The sequence below is a fragment of the Mirounga leonina genome, unplaced genomic scaffold (genome assembly GCF_011800145.1).
Source record: "Mirounga leonina isolate KUSES-001 unplaced genomic scaffold, KU_Mleo_1.0 Mir_115, whole genome shotgun sequence".
In the NCBI taxonomy this organism is placed as follows: domain Eukaryota; kingdom Metazoa; phylum Chordata; class Mammalia; order Carnivora; family Phocidae; genus Mirounga; species Mirounga leonina.
The window spans coordinates 84,606,759-84,627,840 of NW_023270268.1; the positions used below are offsets into that span (position 1 = coordinate 84,606,759).

Genomic DNA, 21,082 nt, shown 5'->3' on the forward strand with positions numbered 1-21,082 from the left:
TATAAAATAATTTAAGAAATCGCAAATCTTTCATTTGCTTCTAACATTTGTGAATATTGATACGGAATGTATAAATTGTCCTGTTAAGCTAACACATTTACAATTCTTTTCTTAAAGGCAAATCCTCCTCCAGTACTGGTCAACACAGATAGCTTGGAAACGTCAACTTATGTAAGTTCAATTTCCTCCACACATTTAAGTAATTCTGCTTTTCCTGTTCAGTTTTTGATACATACACAAAGATCACAGCTTCATTTTCTTTAATACATTGTACTTATGATGTTCTTTCACTGATCTGTAATTGCTAAAGTACGTGAAGCAATACTGTCTCTTTTTGGTTATTTTTTTTCCCCCATATTTATGTAAAGCAGAAATGTTGAAATAGAAATTTATGGTTTATTTTTAAATTAAAATTATTAATTTTCACTAAAGGCTATCGCTGATCAGTGGTCACTTACACAGTGCTATATATTCAGTCATTTTAGAAATCTAGTTGAGTGACTAGATTTTTAGTACCCAGGTTTATATGTACTTTCAAATATTAAAATAGTTATAACTTAATACTAAATAGAGTAGTGCTTCTCTATAAACTTAACTTTGTTAAAAAGCCCTTAAAGATAAGCAGCCAGAACAGCAGAATCTAATCCAACATTTTTTACTCCAAAGGAAAATTTTTTTTTCAAATGATACATAATTTTATAGACTGTAAAAGTCCTTTTTCCCCCACTTTTGAAATGTAGTTGATTTCAGTGTGTATTTTAAAACATTGCCTAAACCAAGGTCATGAGGACCCTTAGGTTTTCTTCTAAGAGTTTTATAGTTTTAGCTCTTATACTTAGGTCTTTGATCCATTTTGAGTTCATTTTGTATGTTGTGGGAGGTAAGGGTCCAGCTTCATTCTTTTGCATGTGGGTACCAGTTGTCCTGTCCCATCACCATTTGTTGAAAAGACTATTCTTTCTACATTGAATGGTCTTGACATCTTGTAGGAAACCAGTTAGTTATAAATACATGGGTTGGAGCACCTGGGTGGTTCAGTCAGTTAAGCATCCAACTCTTGATTTTGGCTCAGGTCATGATCTCAAGGTCATTAAGATAGAGCCCTGTGTTTCCCTGGTTTTCCTTGTGGAGCATACTTAAGATTCTTTCTCTGTACCTCCCCCCTGACTGCTTGTATGCATACTCTCTCTGTTTCTCTAAAAAATAAAAATAAATACATGGGTTTATTCTGGATTCTTAATTCTCTACTAGTGATCTATATGTGTATCCAAATGCCAGTACCACATAGTATTAATTACTGTAACTTTGTAATATTTGAAATCAGAAAGTGTAAGTCCTGCAACTTATTAAGTTTGTTTTGGCTATTCTGGGTTCTTTGTGTTTCTATATGAATTTTAGGATCAGCTTGTCAATTTCTGCATGCAACAAAAAGACAGCTAGGATTTTGATAGGAATTGATTTGAATCTGTAGGTAAATATGGGCAGTATTTGCCATCTTATCAATATTATGTCTCTAATCCATGAACACAGGATGGCATTCCATTTGTTTACATCTCTAGTTGTTTTCATTTTCGGTGTACAAGTCTTAGACTTCTTTTGTTTAACATTTATTCCTGAGTATTTTATTCTTTTAATGCTGTTGTAAATGGAATTGTTTTCTTAATTTTATTTATGGATTTTTCATTGCTAGTGTATTAGAATATAATGGATTTTTAGGAATTCATTTAGAAATATAATAGATTTTGATCTTCTGTCCTGCAACCTTACAGAATTTATTTACTAATGTTTTGGTGTAGATTCCTTTAAATTTTGTAAATAAGATCATGCCATTTGCAAGTAGAGATAGTTTTACTTCTTCCTTTTGTAATCAGGATGGATGGATGGATGGATGGATGGATTTATTGCCTAATTGCCCTGGCTAGAACCTCCATTACAATGTTTAATAGAAGTGGCAAGAGCAAATATCCTTATCTTGTTCCTGATCTATGGTAAAAAGCTTTCAGTCTTTTACCATTAAGTGTGATGTATTATACTCAATTTTTAGTATTAATTGATACAATTTCATTGGCATTGGGGTTGATTCTGTCTCTGTGCATTCCTGCTCTTTTTTTAAATAGTGAAAAATATTAAGGGAAGGCAAAGTTAAAAACAAAAATTCTGAGTTCTTCTGGGTTCAGTAATAGATGGAAATGAAGTAATTTGTTGAAATAATTCTCATCTGTTTGTCTTTTTTTTTCCTTAAGACATCCTACAAATAGTGAAGGTTAGGAAAATTCATTCAATTTGACTTTGGTAGTTTTCTTACATACTAAAAATGTCTTCACTTTTTCCATATATAATATAATGGATAACTCCCAATATTTTTAAATCAACCTAAATGTTGCTATTCATTATTTAGTAAACTCTTAAAAGTAAATTTTTTTGACGTTAATACTTTTGTATTTAGTTATGTGAATTTTTCATTAGGAAGAATATTTTCTTCCTTCCAATACGTTTTTATTTTTAGATTCTTACCTGGTGGTGGTATATAGACTTGAAGTTTTTAATTGTCTGAGAGTATGCATTAATAGGAACTGTGAGCCACATGACTTGATAAAATCTTGACTTTCAATATTAATATATAGTTAGAAAGGAATTACTGAATTGAACCTAAACAACAGGAAATTAGTAAATTAGGCTTCTTTTTAAATATTCCTTTGGAGAAGCCTTACACTGATTATGTAATAGGATTCATCTGTCCTATTCAGATATATTGGTATAGGCTGATGAGAAAATAAAATCTTTGGGCCTGTAAGGGACTGAGGACATCTGTGTTATAAATTTTCCTCTGCCTCTTTATGGCATATATGTACCCATAATTAAAACAAATTGTATTAAAAAGAAAAAATTTATACAACTTAAAAATTAATAAGTGCTATTCCAGTATACTAGCAGCAACTAATTGTAAATAAGTCAATTAACTCTGGCAATAAAAATATGAAATACCTAGCAATCAGCTTAACAGGAAATTATAGAGTTTGTAATAAGAAAACTATAAAACTTTGCTGATGGCTTCAAAGAATACTTCAGTAAGCAGAGAACAGATCTTACTGCTGAGCGGGAAGATAATGTAGAGATCATCATTTTCCCCAGATGAATCTGTAAAGTTGGTATAGTATAAGAGTTATAGCCCCAGAAAAGAGAGCAAGTGTGTTTGGGGGTCAGGGAAGAAAGGGAGAAAGGAATGAGATAAAATGAAAGAGGAAGAATTTTAGAATTTAGTTTCTCTGTTGCACTAGTCACATTTCAAGTGCTCGGTAACTATATGTGCGTAGTAACTCCGGTATTGGACCCGACAGATTATAGAACATTTTATCATCACAGAAACTTCTGTTGAACAGTGTTGATGTATAGAAAGGTAAAAACTCAAGAATAGTCAAGTAAAATTTAAAATAAGAGTAATTGTGAGAGATTTCCCTACCAAATGATAAAACATAAAGCATCACCAAAAAAAAAAAAAAACAACAACAACAACCCATAAAGCATCATTAATTAAAGCAGCAGAGTTGTGGTCCCAACCTGGATAGATCAGTGGAATACAACTTAACCTAGACATATATTGTATAATCTGATTTTCTTTCCTGGTCAGGTTTCTTTTAGATTAGTTGCTCTTAGTTACAGCTTTGTAGGGTTTTTTCTCCATGAATGTTAGGATTTAAAATATTTAGGAATTTACCACCTATTCTTAAACGCCGTTATAATTTGTGCCTTTTACCCAGACTGCTGCCATAACTTCACCAGTTTACTTTTCTCCAGTTGCTCTTCTTCTGTTCCAAAGTACCATACCTTCTTTCCTGGAAAACCTATTAAACCTATTTGATGCTCTGAAACTTTCAAGAATATTTCTCATTGCTTAGTACAGCATTCCAGACCTTTCACAGTCAGGCCCCAGTCGACTTCTGGTTTCTGCTCCAGCTTTGATCCTCTACACAATCCCATTTTGTTGATAGGCCTGAATTCAAAACCTAGAAAATATTAGCAATGACTGTTCTCAGGAAGTATTCTAGATCTACTCTCATATTTTTAAAGAAGAAAAAATTATTTTGTCAATAATATATTCATTTTGCCTAAAGATCAATCTACTCTAGTTTTATTCTCGTTACATCTCCCCCATCCTGCTAATTGAGAGTAATAAACCTTATATAATAATATAAATAATATATTAGGCAAGCATTTTATTCCTATTGGAAGCCACATTTTGTAAAGATATAAAAAGAAAACTAAGCAAACCAACCATTTTGTAGTTTTGCTGGAAAACATACTGCTGTTGAAAATATTACACCACCATTGTTTTTTTCACTTTTAATGAAGTGATACCTACAGAGTAATTTGTAGTTTTGGTAATGTGCTCTTGGCATTTTGAAGCCCAGTTTGAATATGTTTAAAGTTGTTACCAAATTGTCTCTGTATATGAAATTATCAGACAGTTTTAAGTTATTGAGAGTTTAGGACTAAAGGCATTCAGAGTTCCTGTGGTCTTCTCACTTTTCACCTTTTTATGATCACTCTATGCTTCCTGGAATCCTCACCAGATCTCAGTGACTTAGCATTAAATTAAGCACCCAAACATATTTACCATATATTTACCTTTTGAGAAGGCTTGATGGTGAAAATCTCAAATTTCTAAAAACAGAAATTAAGGTCACAGTATAGAAATTTTACTTATTAACACGAAAAGGGCAATATAAGCACACTTATGTTGAATGTTTTCCAGAATAAAATTTCAGAGTATTTGGAAATAAATGAACAAAAATAGAGCCCAGTGTAGCAGTTTTGAGATTTGGCCAAAGCCATGTGCCGAGGAAAATTTATTAACTTTAATGGATGTTTTTAAAAATAGAAGAGTAATCAGCACAAATGAATTGTGTGTTCAGCTCAAGAAGTTAAAAAAAAAAAGTCTGAATAAAATAAAGAATTGAGGGGCGCCTGGGTGGCTCAGTTGTTAAGCGTCTGCCTTCAGCTCAGGTCATGATCCCAGGGTCCTGGGATCGAGCCCCGCATCGGACTCCCTGCTCGGCGGGAAGTCTGCTTCTCCCTCTCTCACTCCTCCTGCTTGTGTTCCCTCTCTCACTGTCTCTCTCTGACAAATAAATAAATAAAATCTTAAAAAAAAAAAAAAGACATTTCTTTAAAAAAAAAGAAAAAGAATTGATAAAAATAAAAGCAGAAAGTACTAGCATGGAATGATATATTAATCAGTATTGAAACTACTTTGATAAGGACTGAGACTTGTAGCAAGTCTGAGCAAGGAAAAATAAAGATGATACAGATAACCTTTAGAATAAGGAAAGTGGTATAGCTGCAGATACGGGTTTTATTTTTACTCATAAAAAAGGACTTCCAGTCAAGTTGGTAGGCTAGGTATATGTATAAACCTGCATTCTGGATGCATAGAAATCTGTTAGAAGGTGGGGGAGGGACAGTAAAATAACCCTAAACTGAGAAGGCACTTTGAGATGAGAAAACAAAGCCGGCCACTCCATACAGTTGACACAGTTCTATTCAGGGTAACTTACTGACCAGCAGAGAAGGGTGGATTCGGGTGGTTGACAGTCCATGGCAGCCACGTGGCTATTCTCCATAAAGTCTGGGCCTTAGTTCACAGATTATATAGAGTGAGGGAACTTGCAGAAGGACATTGTAGTGAGATTCAAGGGTTCACATGCACCTAATTAATTACTAAACTTTAATTGGATCTTGTGGTGCCATCTGTACATCAGGGAAGGGAAAGACTATATTACCTCTTAACAGATTTGTGGGAGGCCAAAGCAAGCCTCCCCACATCCCGGCGTTGGTGGGCATTTCTAAGATACGTCTTTTAATCTCCAAGGGGCATGGAACGTGCGGTGCCCAGAAGTCATCAAGCAAACATATGAACAAGATGAAGGGCCAAAGATGGAGTCAGTATTGTCAGCACTCCTATAAAATGAAAGATTAAAAAAATATATATTTATATATATATATGCATTCATAACATCTCAAAAACAAGAAGAAAAGCTATTTAGATGAGAAAGGGAGTTAAAGTAGCAGTTGGATTTGAATCTATTAGAGCCATGAGAACCCAGAAAGGTAGAAGAGATGGGTTTCAGAAGCCCTCAAGAAAAAACCCTTAGGCCCTAAACTGGACCTGAATTAGGGGTGCTTTCTTACAGTATTGTGAAGAAAGCAAAGTAGCTTACATAGATGTCATTATTCTGTTGTTTCATTATTCTATTGCTGTATAGCAAACCACCCTGAAACTTTAGTGGCTTAAAAAACATAACCTAGTTTAAAAATATTACTCCCTGACTTTTATGCTTATTTCAGATTTAAGGTTTAATAAAATTATATTGTTTCAAAAAAAACCAGTTCATTATTTCTCTTGATTTCCGGGTTAACTGGAAGGTTCTTCTGCTTCATATTGGCTGGGGCACTGGAAAAGGCTGGAAGATCCAAAATAGTCTCATTCATGTGACTGGCAGTTGATGATTGTTGCTAGTTAGGAGTGCAGCTGGGGCTCTTGGGCAAAGGCCTTATTAATTCTCCTTCATTTGAATTTTCCGATGGGCTGTTTGACCTTCCTCACATTATAGCTCCTAAGTTCTTTTTTTTTTTTTTTAAGATTTTATTTATTTATTTGAGAGTGAGAGAGCACAATCGGGGAGTGGCAGAGGGAGAGAGAGAGAAGCAGGCTTCCCACTGAACAGGGAGCTGGACGTGGGGCTCAATCCCAGGACTCTGGGATCATGACCTGAGCCGAAGGCAGATGCTTAACCAACAGAACCATCCAGACTCCCCTGTAGCTCCTAAGTTCTAAGAAAGTACCTTCTAAAACAAAGGCAAATATTACAAGGCATCACGTGACCTTCAGAAACCACACAGCATCATTTGTGCCACATTCTTTTTAAACAAAGCTCATCTAGGACCTGCCTAGATCCAAGGGAAGGAGAAATAGATGACATCTCTTGAGTATAGGATGGTTTAGTCATGTTGCAAAAAAACATTTAGGATGGAAGATGGGAGGCATCTAAAATACAGTTTATCACAATCCCTGTTTGACTTGATCAAGTATTTTGCACAGCCTCATATCATCAGAAATGTTAAAGCAATGGCATGAAAGTGAATTAATCTGACCCCAAGGATTATTCACCTTTCACCAGTGGCCCTCACTGTGGAAATTACCACTTCCAGAAGGGAGTAGGGAATAAATTGGAAAGAATAAGATAAAGTGCCTGGTCTATAAGATGTGAGCAAGAACATGAATAGGGAATCAGATTTGGACATGAAATATATAAGTGAAATTTGTGATGGAGGAATCACCTAAAGTAACAGATGCAGAGGTGGGAACTTGCAAGATATGTGAAGGAAAGAGCAAGTCATTCAAATTTAATGGTATGTAACACTCACGAAGAAGTGAATTAAATATATTAGGAATGAAGCTAAGTGATGGATTGGGGGCAGTTCATACAGAGCCTTGTATGAGAATCTCTCAAAGTTTTGGAGCAAGTACATTGTTAGACATGGGCTCCAGAAAGATCCATCAGTGTAAAATGCATTAAGAGTTATTTGGGCAGCGGAGAATACTAGTCCAAGAGTTGTGTAGATTACATTGGCAGTAGTCCAGAGGAGATTAACAAAGGCTTGAATCAAGGTAATAGAGATGAGAATGAAGAGGAAATGGTTTTCAGAAAAACTGAAGTATTCAAATCAATAAGAATTGGCACCTGATTAGATGTGTGGATCAAGGCAGTGAAAAGAGTTGAAGTTCCATAATATTAAAAGCTGTATGGGGACGCCTGGGTGGGTTCAGTTGGTTAAGCATCTGCCTTCCACTCAGGTCGTGATCCCAGGGTTCTATGATGGAGCCCCACATCGTCAGGCTTCTTGCTCAGGGTGGGGGGGTCTGCTTCTCCCTCTCCTTCTGACCCTCCCCACTGCTCATTTGCATGTGCTCACTTGCTCTCAAATGAATAAATAAAATTTTTTAAATAAAAGCTGTATTTGAAAGTCATAATATCATGAATGTCAACTCATTAATCACATTTGTACTCTTCTATTCCTTGAAAATTTTACCTAAAGTTATTAAAATGAAGCCAAATTATTTGATTACTATCGCATTTAACAGGTTTGCATTAATAAATCATACAAAAATTATGTCTTGACATTTCAGATTTTATATTCTAAATTTCTATGCTACTTCTTTTTTCCCCCATTAGGTTAATGGCACTGATGCAGATTATGAATATGAAGAAATCACACTTGAAAGGGTAAAAGCTTAATTATTTTAAGTTTTTATGCATAAATCTGTTGCTTAAAGAATTCTTTAAATATACTGCTCTTTCATATAGAAATCAAGGGAAACAATCTTTCAAAAACAGAACCATGTAATATTAGTTTCTTTAAGTATACATACTATAAAACTAGCCATGGTATTTTTAGGACATGTTGCTTTTCTTTAATACCTTTTTTTTTAAATAAATTTTTATTTAAAATAGTTTTAGATTTACAGAAAAGTTATAACAAAAGTTTCCATTTATCCTGGTCTCAGTTTTGCCTATTGTTAACATCTTGTTTCAACTAATGAACCAATATTGACATATTATTAACTAAAGTCTATACATTATTTGGATTTCCTTAGTTTTTATGTTTTTCTCTTTCAGAATCCTTTCCAGAATACCACATTACACTTGGTTATCACGTCTCCTTACGTTTCTCTAGTCTGTTTCTCAGATTTTTCTATTTTTGTTTTATTTTTATTTTTTATATAAAACATTGATTTAAAGTATTTAGTATGCTAGTAATATGCTTATTGTTAACAGTTTTTTTTTTTTTTAGCAAAATGATAACCATAGTTCTAGTGGACAAGATTCTATTGAAAATTTATGCACTCCCCCAGTCAGAAAATAATTTAAGGGTACGATTTAGATGTGTAAATTTTCATATAATATTTACCTCTTAAGAATATCTGCATTCAGGAGGCGCCTGGGTGGCTCAGTCGCTGGGCGTCTGCCTTCGACTCAGGTCATGATCCCAGGGTCCTGGGATCGAGCCCTGCATCAGGCTCCCTGTTCCACAGGAGGTCTGCTTCTCCCTCTCCCACTCCCCCTGCTTGTGTTCCTTCTCTTGCTGTGTCTCTCTCTGTCAAATAAATAAATAAAATCTTTAAAAAAAAAAAGAATATCTGCATTCAAATGATGATGTATTTCAGTAATGCCATGTTGTCTGACAAGCATTTTGAGAAATAAAGTGTTTCACAGAAGTAAATTTCCTAAGTAACTGAATGTCTGTTTAAGACTGAAATTCTAGGTAATTAGATTTGTTTATATGTGAAGCCAGAATGGACTCTGAGTGAAACTAGACCTGAGAGGGTCTTTTACATGTATACTAGATCTTTATTGCCCACTACCTGAATTTGGGTTACTATAATGTAGTACAGATATTTTAATATGGTATTTTTTTATTTAGGTTTTTTTTCCAGCTGTCTTGAGATACAATTGACATGTAATTCTAACTTTTTATCTTATTCATTCTTCATTCTTTCCCAGTGCCTTTTAAATTTATTTAGTTAGGACTGGACATTGTTTTTTCACTTTCTAAAAAACTTGAGTACCAGGAATTGGGGAGATGTTGTTAAAGGATGCAAACTTAGATGAATTAATTTCTGGAGATCTAATGGACAGCATAGTGATTATAGTCAACAAGACTATATTATGTACTTAAAAATTGCTAAGAGACTAGATCTTAAATGTTCTCACCACAGGAAGAAATGACAGTTATGTGACATGATAGAGATGTTAGCTAAAGCAATGGTTATAAACATACTGCAATATATAAATATGTCAGATCAACACATTGTGCATCTTAAATTTATACAGTTATATGTAAATTATATCTCAATTTTTTAAAAAGCAAAGAAAAAGAATGTGAGTACCTGAGTGACTTGGTAACATCACACAACCATTGATACTATTATTCGTATTCTAGTAACTCTTAAAGAGTTTAGACAAAAAAAATTATTAAAATAGAATTTTAGGACACATCATAGTAGAGGGAATATTTAAGCTATTTAATATTAACAGTTAAGTAATCAGTTCAGATGTATCTGCTTATTTGCATTGCCTGAAAGCCAGAGTCAGAACAGTTTTGCAAAAATAAACAATTTTTTAATACCATTGCTTAGAACAATTGTCTTTAAAGACTTTTTCGTAGCAGTAGAAACTTTTCTTCAAAGAAAATCTTATTCAGAAATATAGTATGTAAAAACTAGCATTGCTTTGGCAAAATTGACTTTGTTATCAAGAAAACTCACCAATTGACTTCTCAGGTTGGACTTTCAGTATTAAAAAATGCCTTTTGCTATTCAGATGTCTTGGTTAAAGATGTCAGGGATAGGGAAAAAAAACATATCAAGGATGATGACTTAACATACAATTTGGTCATTTTAAAGTCATCTGATGGCAAAGTTAGTAAAAGAAAAGTACCATCCCCTACCCCATTTTTAAAAAGCTGAAATAATGTTAGTTTTACCTACTCAGAAATAATTGCAGCGGGAAGATCACTTCACTTTTTTTCTCTTAGGATACATTTGCCTTACCAAACATGAGTGAGATACATTCTAAAAGAAAGAGACCTAATAGTGACACCCCTGCAGACGGGTGACTGATCCAAGGGCAAATTGCACATACTTTGAAAGAAAGAACTATAATAGACTATACTTCAAAAGTACTTAGTTAGTACCTACTCAGAAGTAATGCCTTTGAATTCTTCATAGAGAAAAAAGAGCTTTCCTTATATTTCTTAATTTAGAATCTTCATATCCCCTACATATACACCTTTATGTATGTTTTCCCTGAGTTAGTACATTTTCTAGGTTCTAAAACTGACAGGAACCTATCTATAAAGGTAATTCTTTCTCAGGCTCAGTTTTTTTTTCCTTTATCCCCAGGGGAATTCAGGGCTTGGTTTCAGCATTGCAGGAGGTACGGACAACCCACACATTGGAGATGACTCAAGTATTTTCATTACCAAAATTATTGCAGGGGGAGCAGCTGCCCAAGATGGAAGATTACGGTATGTTTTGCATTTTATGTTGTGATGCTGAATACACTTTGTATATTTTTCTTTAGGCAGATTGAACAAGGCATCTATACGAATAAACACTATCATAATAACCAACATAAGGTAGATGCTCAAATAAACAAATGAATGAGATAATTGTGCACTAAGCATTGTTTCCCTCTTTTCATTTAGGAATTTAGTTTTATCTCATAACATGTTGAATAATAAATTTGATTGTGGGGCGCCTAGGTGGCTCAGTTGGTTGAGCGACTGCCTTCGGCTCAGGTCATGATCCTGGAGTCCTTGGATCGAGTCCTGCATCGGGCTCCCTGCTCGGCAGGGAGCCCGCTTCTCCCTCTTACCCTCCCCCCTCTCATGTGCTCTCTCTCTCTCTCTCTCTCTCATTCTCTCTGTCTCAAATAAATAAATAAAATCTTTAAAATAAATAAATAAATAAATAAATTTGATTGTGGTTTTAAATGAGCAAATTGGGGGCACCTGGGTGGCTTAGTCGTTAAGCGTCTGTCTTCGGCTCAGGTCATGATCCCAGGGTTCTAGGATCAAGCACTGCGTCAGGCTCCCTGCTTCTAAGGGAGGAGCCTGCTTCTCTCTCTTCAGCTCCCCCTGCTTGTGTTCCCTCTCTCGCTGTCTCTCTCTGTCAAATAAATAAATACAATCTTAAAAAAAAAAAAGAGCAAATTTATAGAAATCAGAGAATTCCCTTTGTATTTTTAAATATATTCACAAAATGTTTTTCATTTATTTCCTGGGTAGGAAACATGTATATAAACTTAGGATACAAGAGATGATATATATCTGAGTTTGTATTCCATACCACAAAAAGTAAAGATTATGCAAATTTTAAATAAATTAATATATTTTCTTAATTGAGTGAATGAAAGTAATATTGGTCTGTTTAAATTCAGTGTTCCATTGTAGAAGATACTTTAGCATACTTGGTTGTTTCCTTAGGCCATAGATTATGGCACTTTTCCTATTTCCTTGTTTGTTGGTTTTTATATATAAAGATATATATATATATATATAGTAACAGTCATAAGTGTTAGGACTAAGGATTTTTATATGGTCTGTTAAAAATAACATCTGTTTTTAAGGCTGTTGTTGGTACCTTCTGAAGCTTTTCAGTTTCTTCTCACTCGATATGACGGGTGATAGATTAATGAAATCAGTTGGATATAAAATTAATAATTTGATCATTCATGTAAATGCAGACATTTACTTCCCGATTCTGTTACCGGTCTTTTATTTGTGCTTATGTGAAAATTAATGTCTCCCATCTGTTTCACTGAAGAACATACCTTTAATACTTACTCTAATATATCACTGTCTTCGCATACAGAGTTTCTTTCCTCTTAAGAAAGCTATTATCAGGGGCGCCTGAGTAGCTCAGTTGGTTAAGCGTCTGCCTTCGGCTCAGGTCATGATCCCGGGGTCCTGGGATCGAGTCCCGCATCGGGCTCCTTGCTCCGCGGGAAGCCTGCTTCTCCCTCTCCCACTCCCCCTGCTTGTGTTCCCTCTCTGACTGTGTCTCTCTCTGTCAAAAAAATAAATAAAATCTTTAAAAAAAAAAAAAAAGAAAGCTATTATCAGGATCAGTTTTAATATTTTAATTGTCTTTTGTTCTCCTTCCCTGCCCAATTTCAGATGATTTTTTCCCCCCTAATGGAATGTTATGCAATTTAAAGTGAGACCAGAACTAAGGGGGAAAAGTTAGGACTAGAACAAATCAAACTTTAAAAAAATATATTACTGTGTCAAATTAAAATAAATTATATGAGAAACCTTTTAATTAAATGTAATGTAATCTTTAGCTTCATATAAATGTCAAGAAATAACTTTATTTTTTTTAATTTATCTAGTTTGAAAAAGCAAGTCAAAAAATTATTTTTAGATATATCAGTGATTATCTCAGTTTTGCCACCACTGTCTCTGTGACCTTAAACTAATTATTTAGTCTGAACCTCCATTTTCTTTTCTTTGAGTCACAGCTCTGTCAGTCATTATCTGGGTGACTTTAGGAAAATTATTTAAACTTTGTGCCTTAATTTCTCCATTTGTGAAATAGGAATATAAATATATAACTACCCTTCAGGTTGTTGTAAGGGTTAAAACACTAAAAGAAGTACCTGGCAGGTGGTTATTGCTAAATAAATACTAAAATGCTGAATAAATAAAGCATAAAGTACCTTAACGCTTACACATAATAAGCATACAAGAACCGTACAAATTATAGCTGTCATTCTTATTTAATATTTTTGTGTGATAATCTGTTATTTGCACTGTTTTTTTTGCTGGCCCTCGGAAAATATTTGTATTTATTTATATGAGTATTTGATACTGTGGCATTTAACATGAAGTTTCTTCATATATATTTTCTCTAGTAAATAATTCTCTTTACCTTAAAAATGAAAATGACAAAAAAATTATCAAAGTGAAAATTAGATATTTTAATATTTAATTTTTATTTTTAATATTTTGGGTTTTTTCTCAGGGTCAATGACTGTATATTGCGAGTAAATGAAGTAGATGTTCGTGATGTGACACATAGCAAAGCAGTTGAAGCATTGAAAGAAGCAGGGTCTATCGTACGCTTGTACGTAAAAAGACGGAAACCGGTATCAGAAAAAATAATGGAAATAAAGCTCATTAAAGGTCCTAAAGGTATGGGGTGCCTGGGTGGCTCAGTCAGTTAAGCGTCTGCCTTCAGCTCAGGTCATGATCCCGAGTCTGGGATTGAGCCCTGCATAGGGCTCCCTGCTCAGCAGGGAGTCTGCTTCTCCCTCTGCCCTTCACTCTGCTCATGCGCTCTCTCTCTCAAATAAATAAATAAAAACTTTAAAAAAAAGGTCCTAAAGGTATGAAATAATCAAACTAAGACAGATTATTAAGAAATTACTGAAATAAATGTAACTATCAATTTATTTGTTACACACATTCTAAGATTAATGGTACTGGTAATCTACAGAATGTGTGTGAATTTTTGGAATTTCTCTATTATTTCTGCTGATTTTTGTCTTCGGGAGAATTCTACTTAAACACTTGTAAGTCATGTATAGTGTGGCTATTAACTTGTAGTTAATCAATCTACAAAATACATTTAAATGCAGATGCACAGGCTAAGTTAAAATAAGAAAATATTTGTGTGTGTCATTAGCAGTTATATCTGCAGTGAGGACAGTTCATATTTGATTTCTGAATTTTGAAAACATTGATGGGATTGAAGATAAATGGAAATATTGATTCTAATTTGTAGCTTCGTGGAAGAAGTAGTATTCCAACAAATGAAACAAGGAATAGAGAGCTACAAATTTGTCTGGTTTTAAAGCTATGGGATTTATGAATTGCAGAAATTCTTTATTTAAAAAATTCATAGCGTGGGTGGGTGCAGTCAATTAAGCATCCAACTCTTGGTTTCAGCTCAGGTCCTGATCTCAGGGTTGTGTGATCCTGCCTGTGCTGGGCTCTGGGCTCAGGGCAGAGTCGACTTAAAACTCTCACTCTCCCTCTGACCCTCCCCACCTCCCCCACCCTGTCCCCCTACAATCAAGCTCACTCTCTCTAAAATAAATCTTTAAAAAAAATAAAAGTAATTCATAGAATATTGGAAAAAGAATAAAATTATCCACATATCTGAAGCCTATTAGTTCTGCCCACCACCAAAAATTTTATTATTTTTCTCAATTGTTTTAATCTTGTGAAGGCATTAGAACTGTTAGAAGCACAATCATGATGGCAGCAAAAGTGAAACAGTTTTATAATGCCTCTTTGAAACAAACAAATGCATTTACAAAAAGACTTTTAAGAAGTAACCTAAGGGGGGGAGGAAGGAACTTATTTGTAACTACAGGAACATGTGTCTATATAGAATTGTCCACTGGCTACAAAACAAATACATAAGACTTAAAAAGTAGGCAGATAGGGGCACCTGGGTGGCTCAGTCATTTGAGCATCCAGCTCTTGATCTCAACTCAGATCTTGATCTCAGGGTTGTGAGTTTGAGCCCCCTTTAAAAAAAAAAAAGAAAAGAAAAAGGCAAATAGATTCTTTTGTGTTTTAAAACATGAGTGTGAATAGACTGTCACCTTCTAGTTTTCAACCATTTCTTTGGATTTAAATTCACGTTAAATGATGAAATTTCAAAACTAGTGTTTTCTAAACAGGTCTTGGGTTCAGCATTGCTGGAGGTGTTGGAAATCAACATATTCCTGGGGATAATAGCATCTATGTAACCAAAATAATTGAAGGAGGTGCAGCACATAAAGATGGTAAACTTCAGATTGGAGATAAACTTTTAGCAGTGAGTATCAGAAATCTGTTATTTTAAAAATCATTTTGATGTCTTCTTTTTTTTTTAAACTGGAATTTCTACTTGCCAGAAATGTTTAAGTGAATACTAATCATGCTTTAATCAAAACCTGAAAAACTATTCTTGCTATTATCTTATTAGCCCTTTCCCCCCTCCCCCCACCACTAGCTTTCCTCTTTTTTTTTTCTTTTTTGTTGAAGGGTTAGGGAGTTGGATGCACAGAATTGTTTAAACAGTGTCATCCTTCATGTGACTTTTTTTTTCCTTTTTTTTTAACTTAATTATAGTATAATGAAAATTGCTAAAGTCTGCCCAACCCCAAACTAGAATATCAAGAATTTGTGGTTTTTATTCATTTGCTTTTTAAAAATTGTTTAATCCCATACATATGCCTAAATATTTTGTTTAATACTAATTCTGAAAATTTTTTTAAAGGCTGTTGTGCTGAATGTAGTCTTTTAATACTTTTTTTTAATCGATATTGGTTTACTGAGATTTATCCATATTGTTGCCTAGAGCTAAAATATATTCATTTCACCTCTACATAATATTCTGTTCTGGAACTATACTGCAGTTTATTTGTCCAGTCTTCATCAATAACTGTACGAGTCTGTGTTCCTTGGAAAAATAACCTGAAGAAAAGCTACCATGCTAAGGTTTTGTTGGGAGGCATAATCTCAGAAAATTAGAGTGAGTGAAAATGAAATGAGAGGCAGAGAATAAGGGAAAGTCATTAGAAGCTATTATGTTTCTGAGCTGGCCATAATTTCATAAGAAAATGTCTCTGATTGCGTGTCATATAGGACAGTCTTCCAGGCAGGTGATGTAACACTATTAAACTTTAGATCCAGCCATCCAGGGAAAAGAAAGGATTTATCTCCCTGTCTCTTCTTTGGTAGAGTCTACCCCATGGGGCTAACTGTCCCAAATTTCTGGACTGTTACTCAGCTCCTCTGGGCAAATGCTAGGGAAGCCAGCTCCCATACTCCATGGCATAGTACTTCCTCTGAACTCAGAAGTGGTGGAAAGAACCAGAGCCTCAATGATCTAGACAGATCAGACACAGGCTTTTGACATGTTACAGCTCTCACTCTATGGAACAACATGCCTAAGCACAGCCCTTACCCTAGAAGAGAGTGAAAGAGCTGATGATGGCAGGAGACAAGGTGAGAGAAGCAGTAGCCAGGATTCTCCAGTAGCACACAGCCAAAGCCTAGTGGGCAGGTAGGCTCAAGCAAATCTGAAAAGGCACATAAACTAGGTCTAATATAATGGGGAGTTGGGTTGTTTCCTTTTTTTTTTTTTTTTTTGGTAGCACGAATAATTCTGCTAGGGAGAGCTGCTGTGTGTTTTGGTGAACATGTACATACAAGAGTTTCACTTAACTGTTTATCCTAAGCAATGGTCATGGAATGTCCTCTTAGTAACATTATAGCAAAAACATTATGTTTTCCAAACCGGTTATAAAAATGTACACTCCTGTCAGCAATATATAAATGATTTCTTTGTTGTACATGCTGTCCAGTACTGCTGATTGCTGCAGCAAGGAGATACACTGATTGTTTTCAGGTTAATCATGGGAAAGAGGAAAGAGCTGACTTTGAACTGCTTTTCTCCATGTGCGTGCGCGCGCGCGCACACACACACACACCAGTTGAAAACAGCCTTCTTTCTCCACTGAGTTTCTCATTTGTACTTTTTAATTTCTTAGATACCATGTTTTCTTTTATAGTTTTTCCAGAATCAGTTTCAGTGGTTGGGAAGCCAGCAATGTATGCTGATTGACATTTAGTAAGGCTTTGGTTGTCATAATCCCACTGAAATTATCGAATTCTTAGTTCTCATTTTAATTGACAATCAGGCATTCGACAGGGTTTCCTCCTTCAGACACTTTTTCCATTTTGCTTAACAGTTACCACCCTCTTTCTTGGTATTCCTCTTATCTCACTAGTCTTTCCTTCTCATTCTCCCTTTTGGTGCATCTTCTCCCTAACCTCTAAACATTGAAGTGAGACAGGACTTGGTCCTTGTACACTTTTTCTTCTTTTTGATAGGTGGTCAAATAACTTACTGTCTCATTGCACATGATAGGCATAAGTATTGTTTTCTGACTTCAATTTTATTTTTACACACATACACATATATTTTGTGCTCAGCTAGAATATAAAAATTTTTAACAGTGGTTCTTGGCAAAACAGTTGAAAAGCCCTAGGAGATTTCATCTAGTTTGCTTTCATATATCTCAAGAGTCAGGTTAAATTTAATATATCTAAAAATGAACTTCTGAGTTTCATCCTACACCCCACCCACCACCCTCAAATCCTGTTCCTTGCACAATCTTCACATCTCATGAAATGGGAACTTTATCCTTCTATTTGCCCAGGTCTAAAACTTCAGGATCATTCTCCTTCCTACTCCTTATTGAATCCCTTAGCAAATCTTGTCAGCTCTTTTATCTGTTATCTAACGCTGCTTAAGAAAACACAAAAATTAGTGGCTAAAACAACAACAATTATTATTTACACTTCTGTAATTTGGGTAGGGTTCAGCCAGGACAGTCTGTCTCTGTTCTGCATAATGTCACCTGGTAGCTGAGCTACGGCCAGGAAATCGACTTCCAAGTTCAGTCATATGTGGTAGACAAGTTGGGTTGGCTGTCAAGTGAGAACTCAGCTGGAACTGTTAGCCAGTGGTCTCCCCACATGGCTACATTAGGCTTCTCACAGGATGGTGAGAAGAGGGACATACCAAAAGACAGGCTCCAGTGTGTGGCATTTATCAGTCCTTTCTTTGCATCACAGTTACTAATGTCTCATTGGCTAAAGCTAGTTACATAGCCGAGCAAGGTTCACTGTAGGAAGGGATATGAATACCAAGATGCATGGCTCACTGCAGGCCACCAAAGGAACAGTATGCCACAGCTGTATATTTCAAAATGCAGGCAGTCCTTAGGTAGACTGATCAAGAAAAAAAGGCTGAAATTTCTAAAAGTAGGAATAAAAGGGGACATAAGGAAATACTTTTATTTATGAACAATTATATGCCAACATATTAGATAATTTAGATGAAATGGACAAATGTCTAGAAAGCCACCACTACCACTTTTATTGAGACTGTATTGAAGAGTCTAGCCAGAAAAATAAAAAGACATTCAGATTGGGAAGGAAAAAGTAAAAATTAGTAGATTACATCTACAAATACAGTTTTACTTGTATATAGAAAATCCTAAGGAGCCTACTGATAGAACTAGTAAGTTTAGCAAGGTCAGTTCTGTTTCTATAACAGGAGATAGATGAATGACTAATAACTGAAAAAAGTCTCGACTGTTAATTAAACAGTGAAAGTAAAAACTTAATGTACAAATTGAAACACACTTTTTTATAAATTGTTACTGTTCAGTGTTGGCAAAAGCCTGAGTAGATGGGTATGATACACTCATTTTCTATGGTAGTGAGTATAAGTTTATTAGAAGTCATTTATTTAGAACAGTTTTAAATACCTGTTAATATTGGAATGGCTTAATATATTATGATATAACCACACAATGGTATACTGTGCAACAGTTTTTTAATTCTGTGTGTCCCAACATGGAAAGATCTCTTAGATACCTTATATTAAAAATCCAGTTGTAGAATAAAAACTTTAATATAGTCTCATTTTCTTAAAAAAAAATCTAAAATATACCTACATATATTCATAAATACCTTAGAGTAGAAGAAGGAATAGGCTTGGGGATTGGGAGGAATAGGGACTGGAATTAAGATTGGCTATTTCAGGGGCACCTGGGTGGCTCAGTTGGTTAAGCAACTGCCTTTCGGCTCAGGTCATGATCCTGGAGTCCTGGGATTGAGTCCTGCATCGGGCTCCCTGCTCAGTGGGGAGTCTGCTTCTCCCTCTTACCCTCCCCCCTCTCATGTGCTCTCTCTCTCTCTCTCTCATTCTCGCTCTCTCAAATAAATAAAATCTTTAAAAAAAAAAAAGGATTGGCTATTTCATTAACACACATAACTTCCTGTTGTGATAGTAAAAATGGGTATTTTCTTTTCACATACTTTTATATTCCTTAAATCACTCCTGCTTTTTCCCTGTGTTTTGGTATAATAGTTTATGAGCAAAAAGGAGAAAGCTAGTGAAAATGTCCTAAAACAAATGTCTTTCGGGATTTTCTCTTAGGTGAATAGTGTGTGTTTGGAAGAAGTTACTCATGAAGAAGCAGTAACTGCCTTAAAGAACACGTCTGATTTTGTTTATTTGAAAGTGGCAAAACCCACAAGTATGTACATGAATGATGGCTATATACCACCTGATATCACCAGCTGTAAGTCTGTTTGCTTAAATCTCTCATATTTCCCTATTTTTAAATATTTTAAAGGAACTATGTTAAGCATTTTAACTTAATAGTTTTTAAAAGTCAAATTTAAATCAGAATCTTGATAGTAAGAAGGGTGTGTCCTTTTTCAAAGTTTTATATAGGTAACAGTCACCAAAGGTATTTGAGAGTAATGCACATTCTTGTTTTGTTCTAGTAGTTTTGGAATGTAGTGCAGAAATTTACTTTAACAAGCAATTCTTTTAAAACCATGGTAATTTTGAGGTTTCTGGTGCTGCTAGCTCATGGACTACACTTTAAGAAATACTAATATTAAATATTTCTAAAACTTGGGCTTTTCTATGCTCTGTTATGTGAGCACAGATATTATTTTAGTACAAACTCCTAGTGTATTACCTAACTGTATTTGTATACAGTACAATTGTATTGCCTAGAAATAAACTGTTAATGAAAAGTACTAATGTAATTTTAAGTTTCCTGTTTGATTTTCAGTTTCTTTTTTAATGTACAAGCTGGGATAAGATTTAAATAATGTACTTGTGTTTGTTGAAAAATGGAAGTTTTATTTCTTTGGTGCATTGAGTTGATATTAGAAGCACCCATGTGTACCAGAGACCTTAAATGTACTCTCTGTAGTCTGCTTTTCCAAGTCTTCCTCCTTTAAATTGTAGAATTTTAGAAATATTTGTGGTTTTATAAATCGCATGATTCCAGTTTTAAAACTGTCAAAGTTCATTACTGTCATTAATCATTATAAGTTAAATATAAATTATATTTTGAAATGAATATACTGTCTTCCAGTGATACATCTTCATTATCTAATCATTGATTTATTAATTACTCAAGTAAAACTGAACTTTTTAAAATAGTATTCAGGGGGCGCCTGGGTGGCTCAGTTGTTAAGCATCTGCCTTCGGCTCAGGTCATGATCCCAGGGTCCTGGGATCGAGCCCCGCATTGGGCTCCCTGCTCCGCGGGAAGCCTGCTTCTCCCTCTCCCACTCCCCCTGCTTGTGTTCCCTCTCTTGCTGTGTCTCTCTCTGTCAAATAAATAAATAAATCTTTAAAAAAGGAACCAAGCAAGAGATAGTTTTTGCTTATTTTTTATTTTTGCTTTTTACCAGGTTTCCATTCTTTTATGCATGCATTAAAAAGAATAATTATAGAGGTGCCTGGGGTGGCTCAGTTGGTTAAGCATCCAGCTCTTTTGATTTCAACTCAGGTTATGATCGAGCCCCACATTGGGCTCTGTGCCCAGTGGGGAGTCTGCTTGAGATTCTCTCCCTCTCCCTCTTCCCCACCCCCACTCACGTGCATGCTTGCATGCTTTCTCTCTAAAATAAATCTTTT

General features: G+C 34.9%; 1 protein-coding gene across 10 annotated transcripts in view; it reads left to right on the plus strand.

The window, feature by feature from the left end:
• DLG1 (discs large MAGUK scaffold protein 1) overlaps window positions 1-21,082 on the plus strand; it is a 252,742-nt gene that overhangs the window by 144,463 nt on the left and 87,197 nt on the right. For all 10 annotated transcript variants that reach the window (XM_034999873.1, XM_034999872.1, XM_034999871.1 and 7 more), the window contains 6 exons: window positions 118-171; window positions 8,235-8,285; window positions 10,964-11,088; window positions 13,589-13,758; window positions 15,258-15,394; window positions 19,577-19,721. In XM_034999873.1, coding sequence (XP_034855764.1) covers window positions 118-171; window positions 8,235-8,285; window positions 10,964-11,088; window positions 13,589-13,758; window positions 15,258-15,394; window positions 19,577-19,721 — 682 coding nt within the window. The remainder of the gene's footprint in view (window positions 1-117; window positions 172-8,234; window positions 8,286-10,963; window positions 11,089-13,588; window positions 13,759-15,257; window positions 15,395-19,576; window positions 19,722-21,082) is intronic.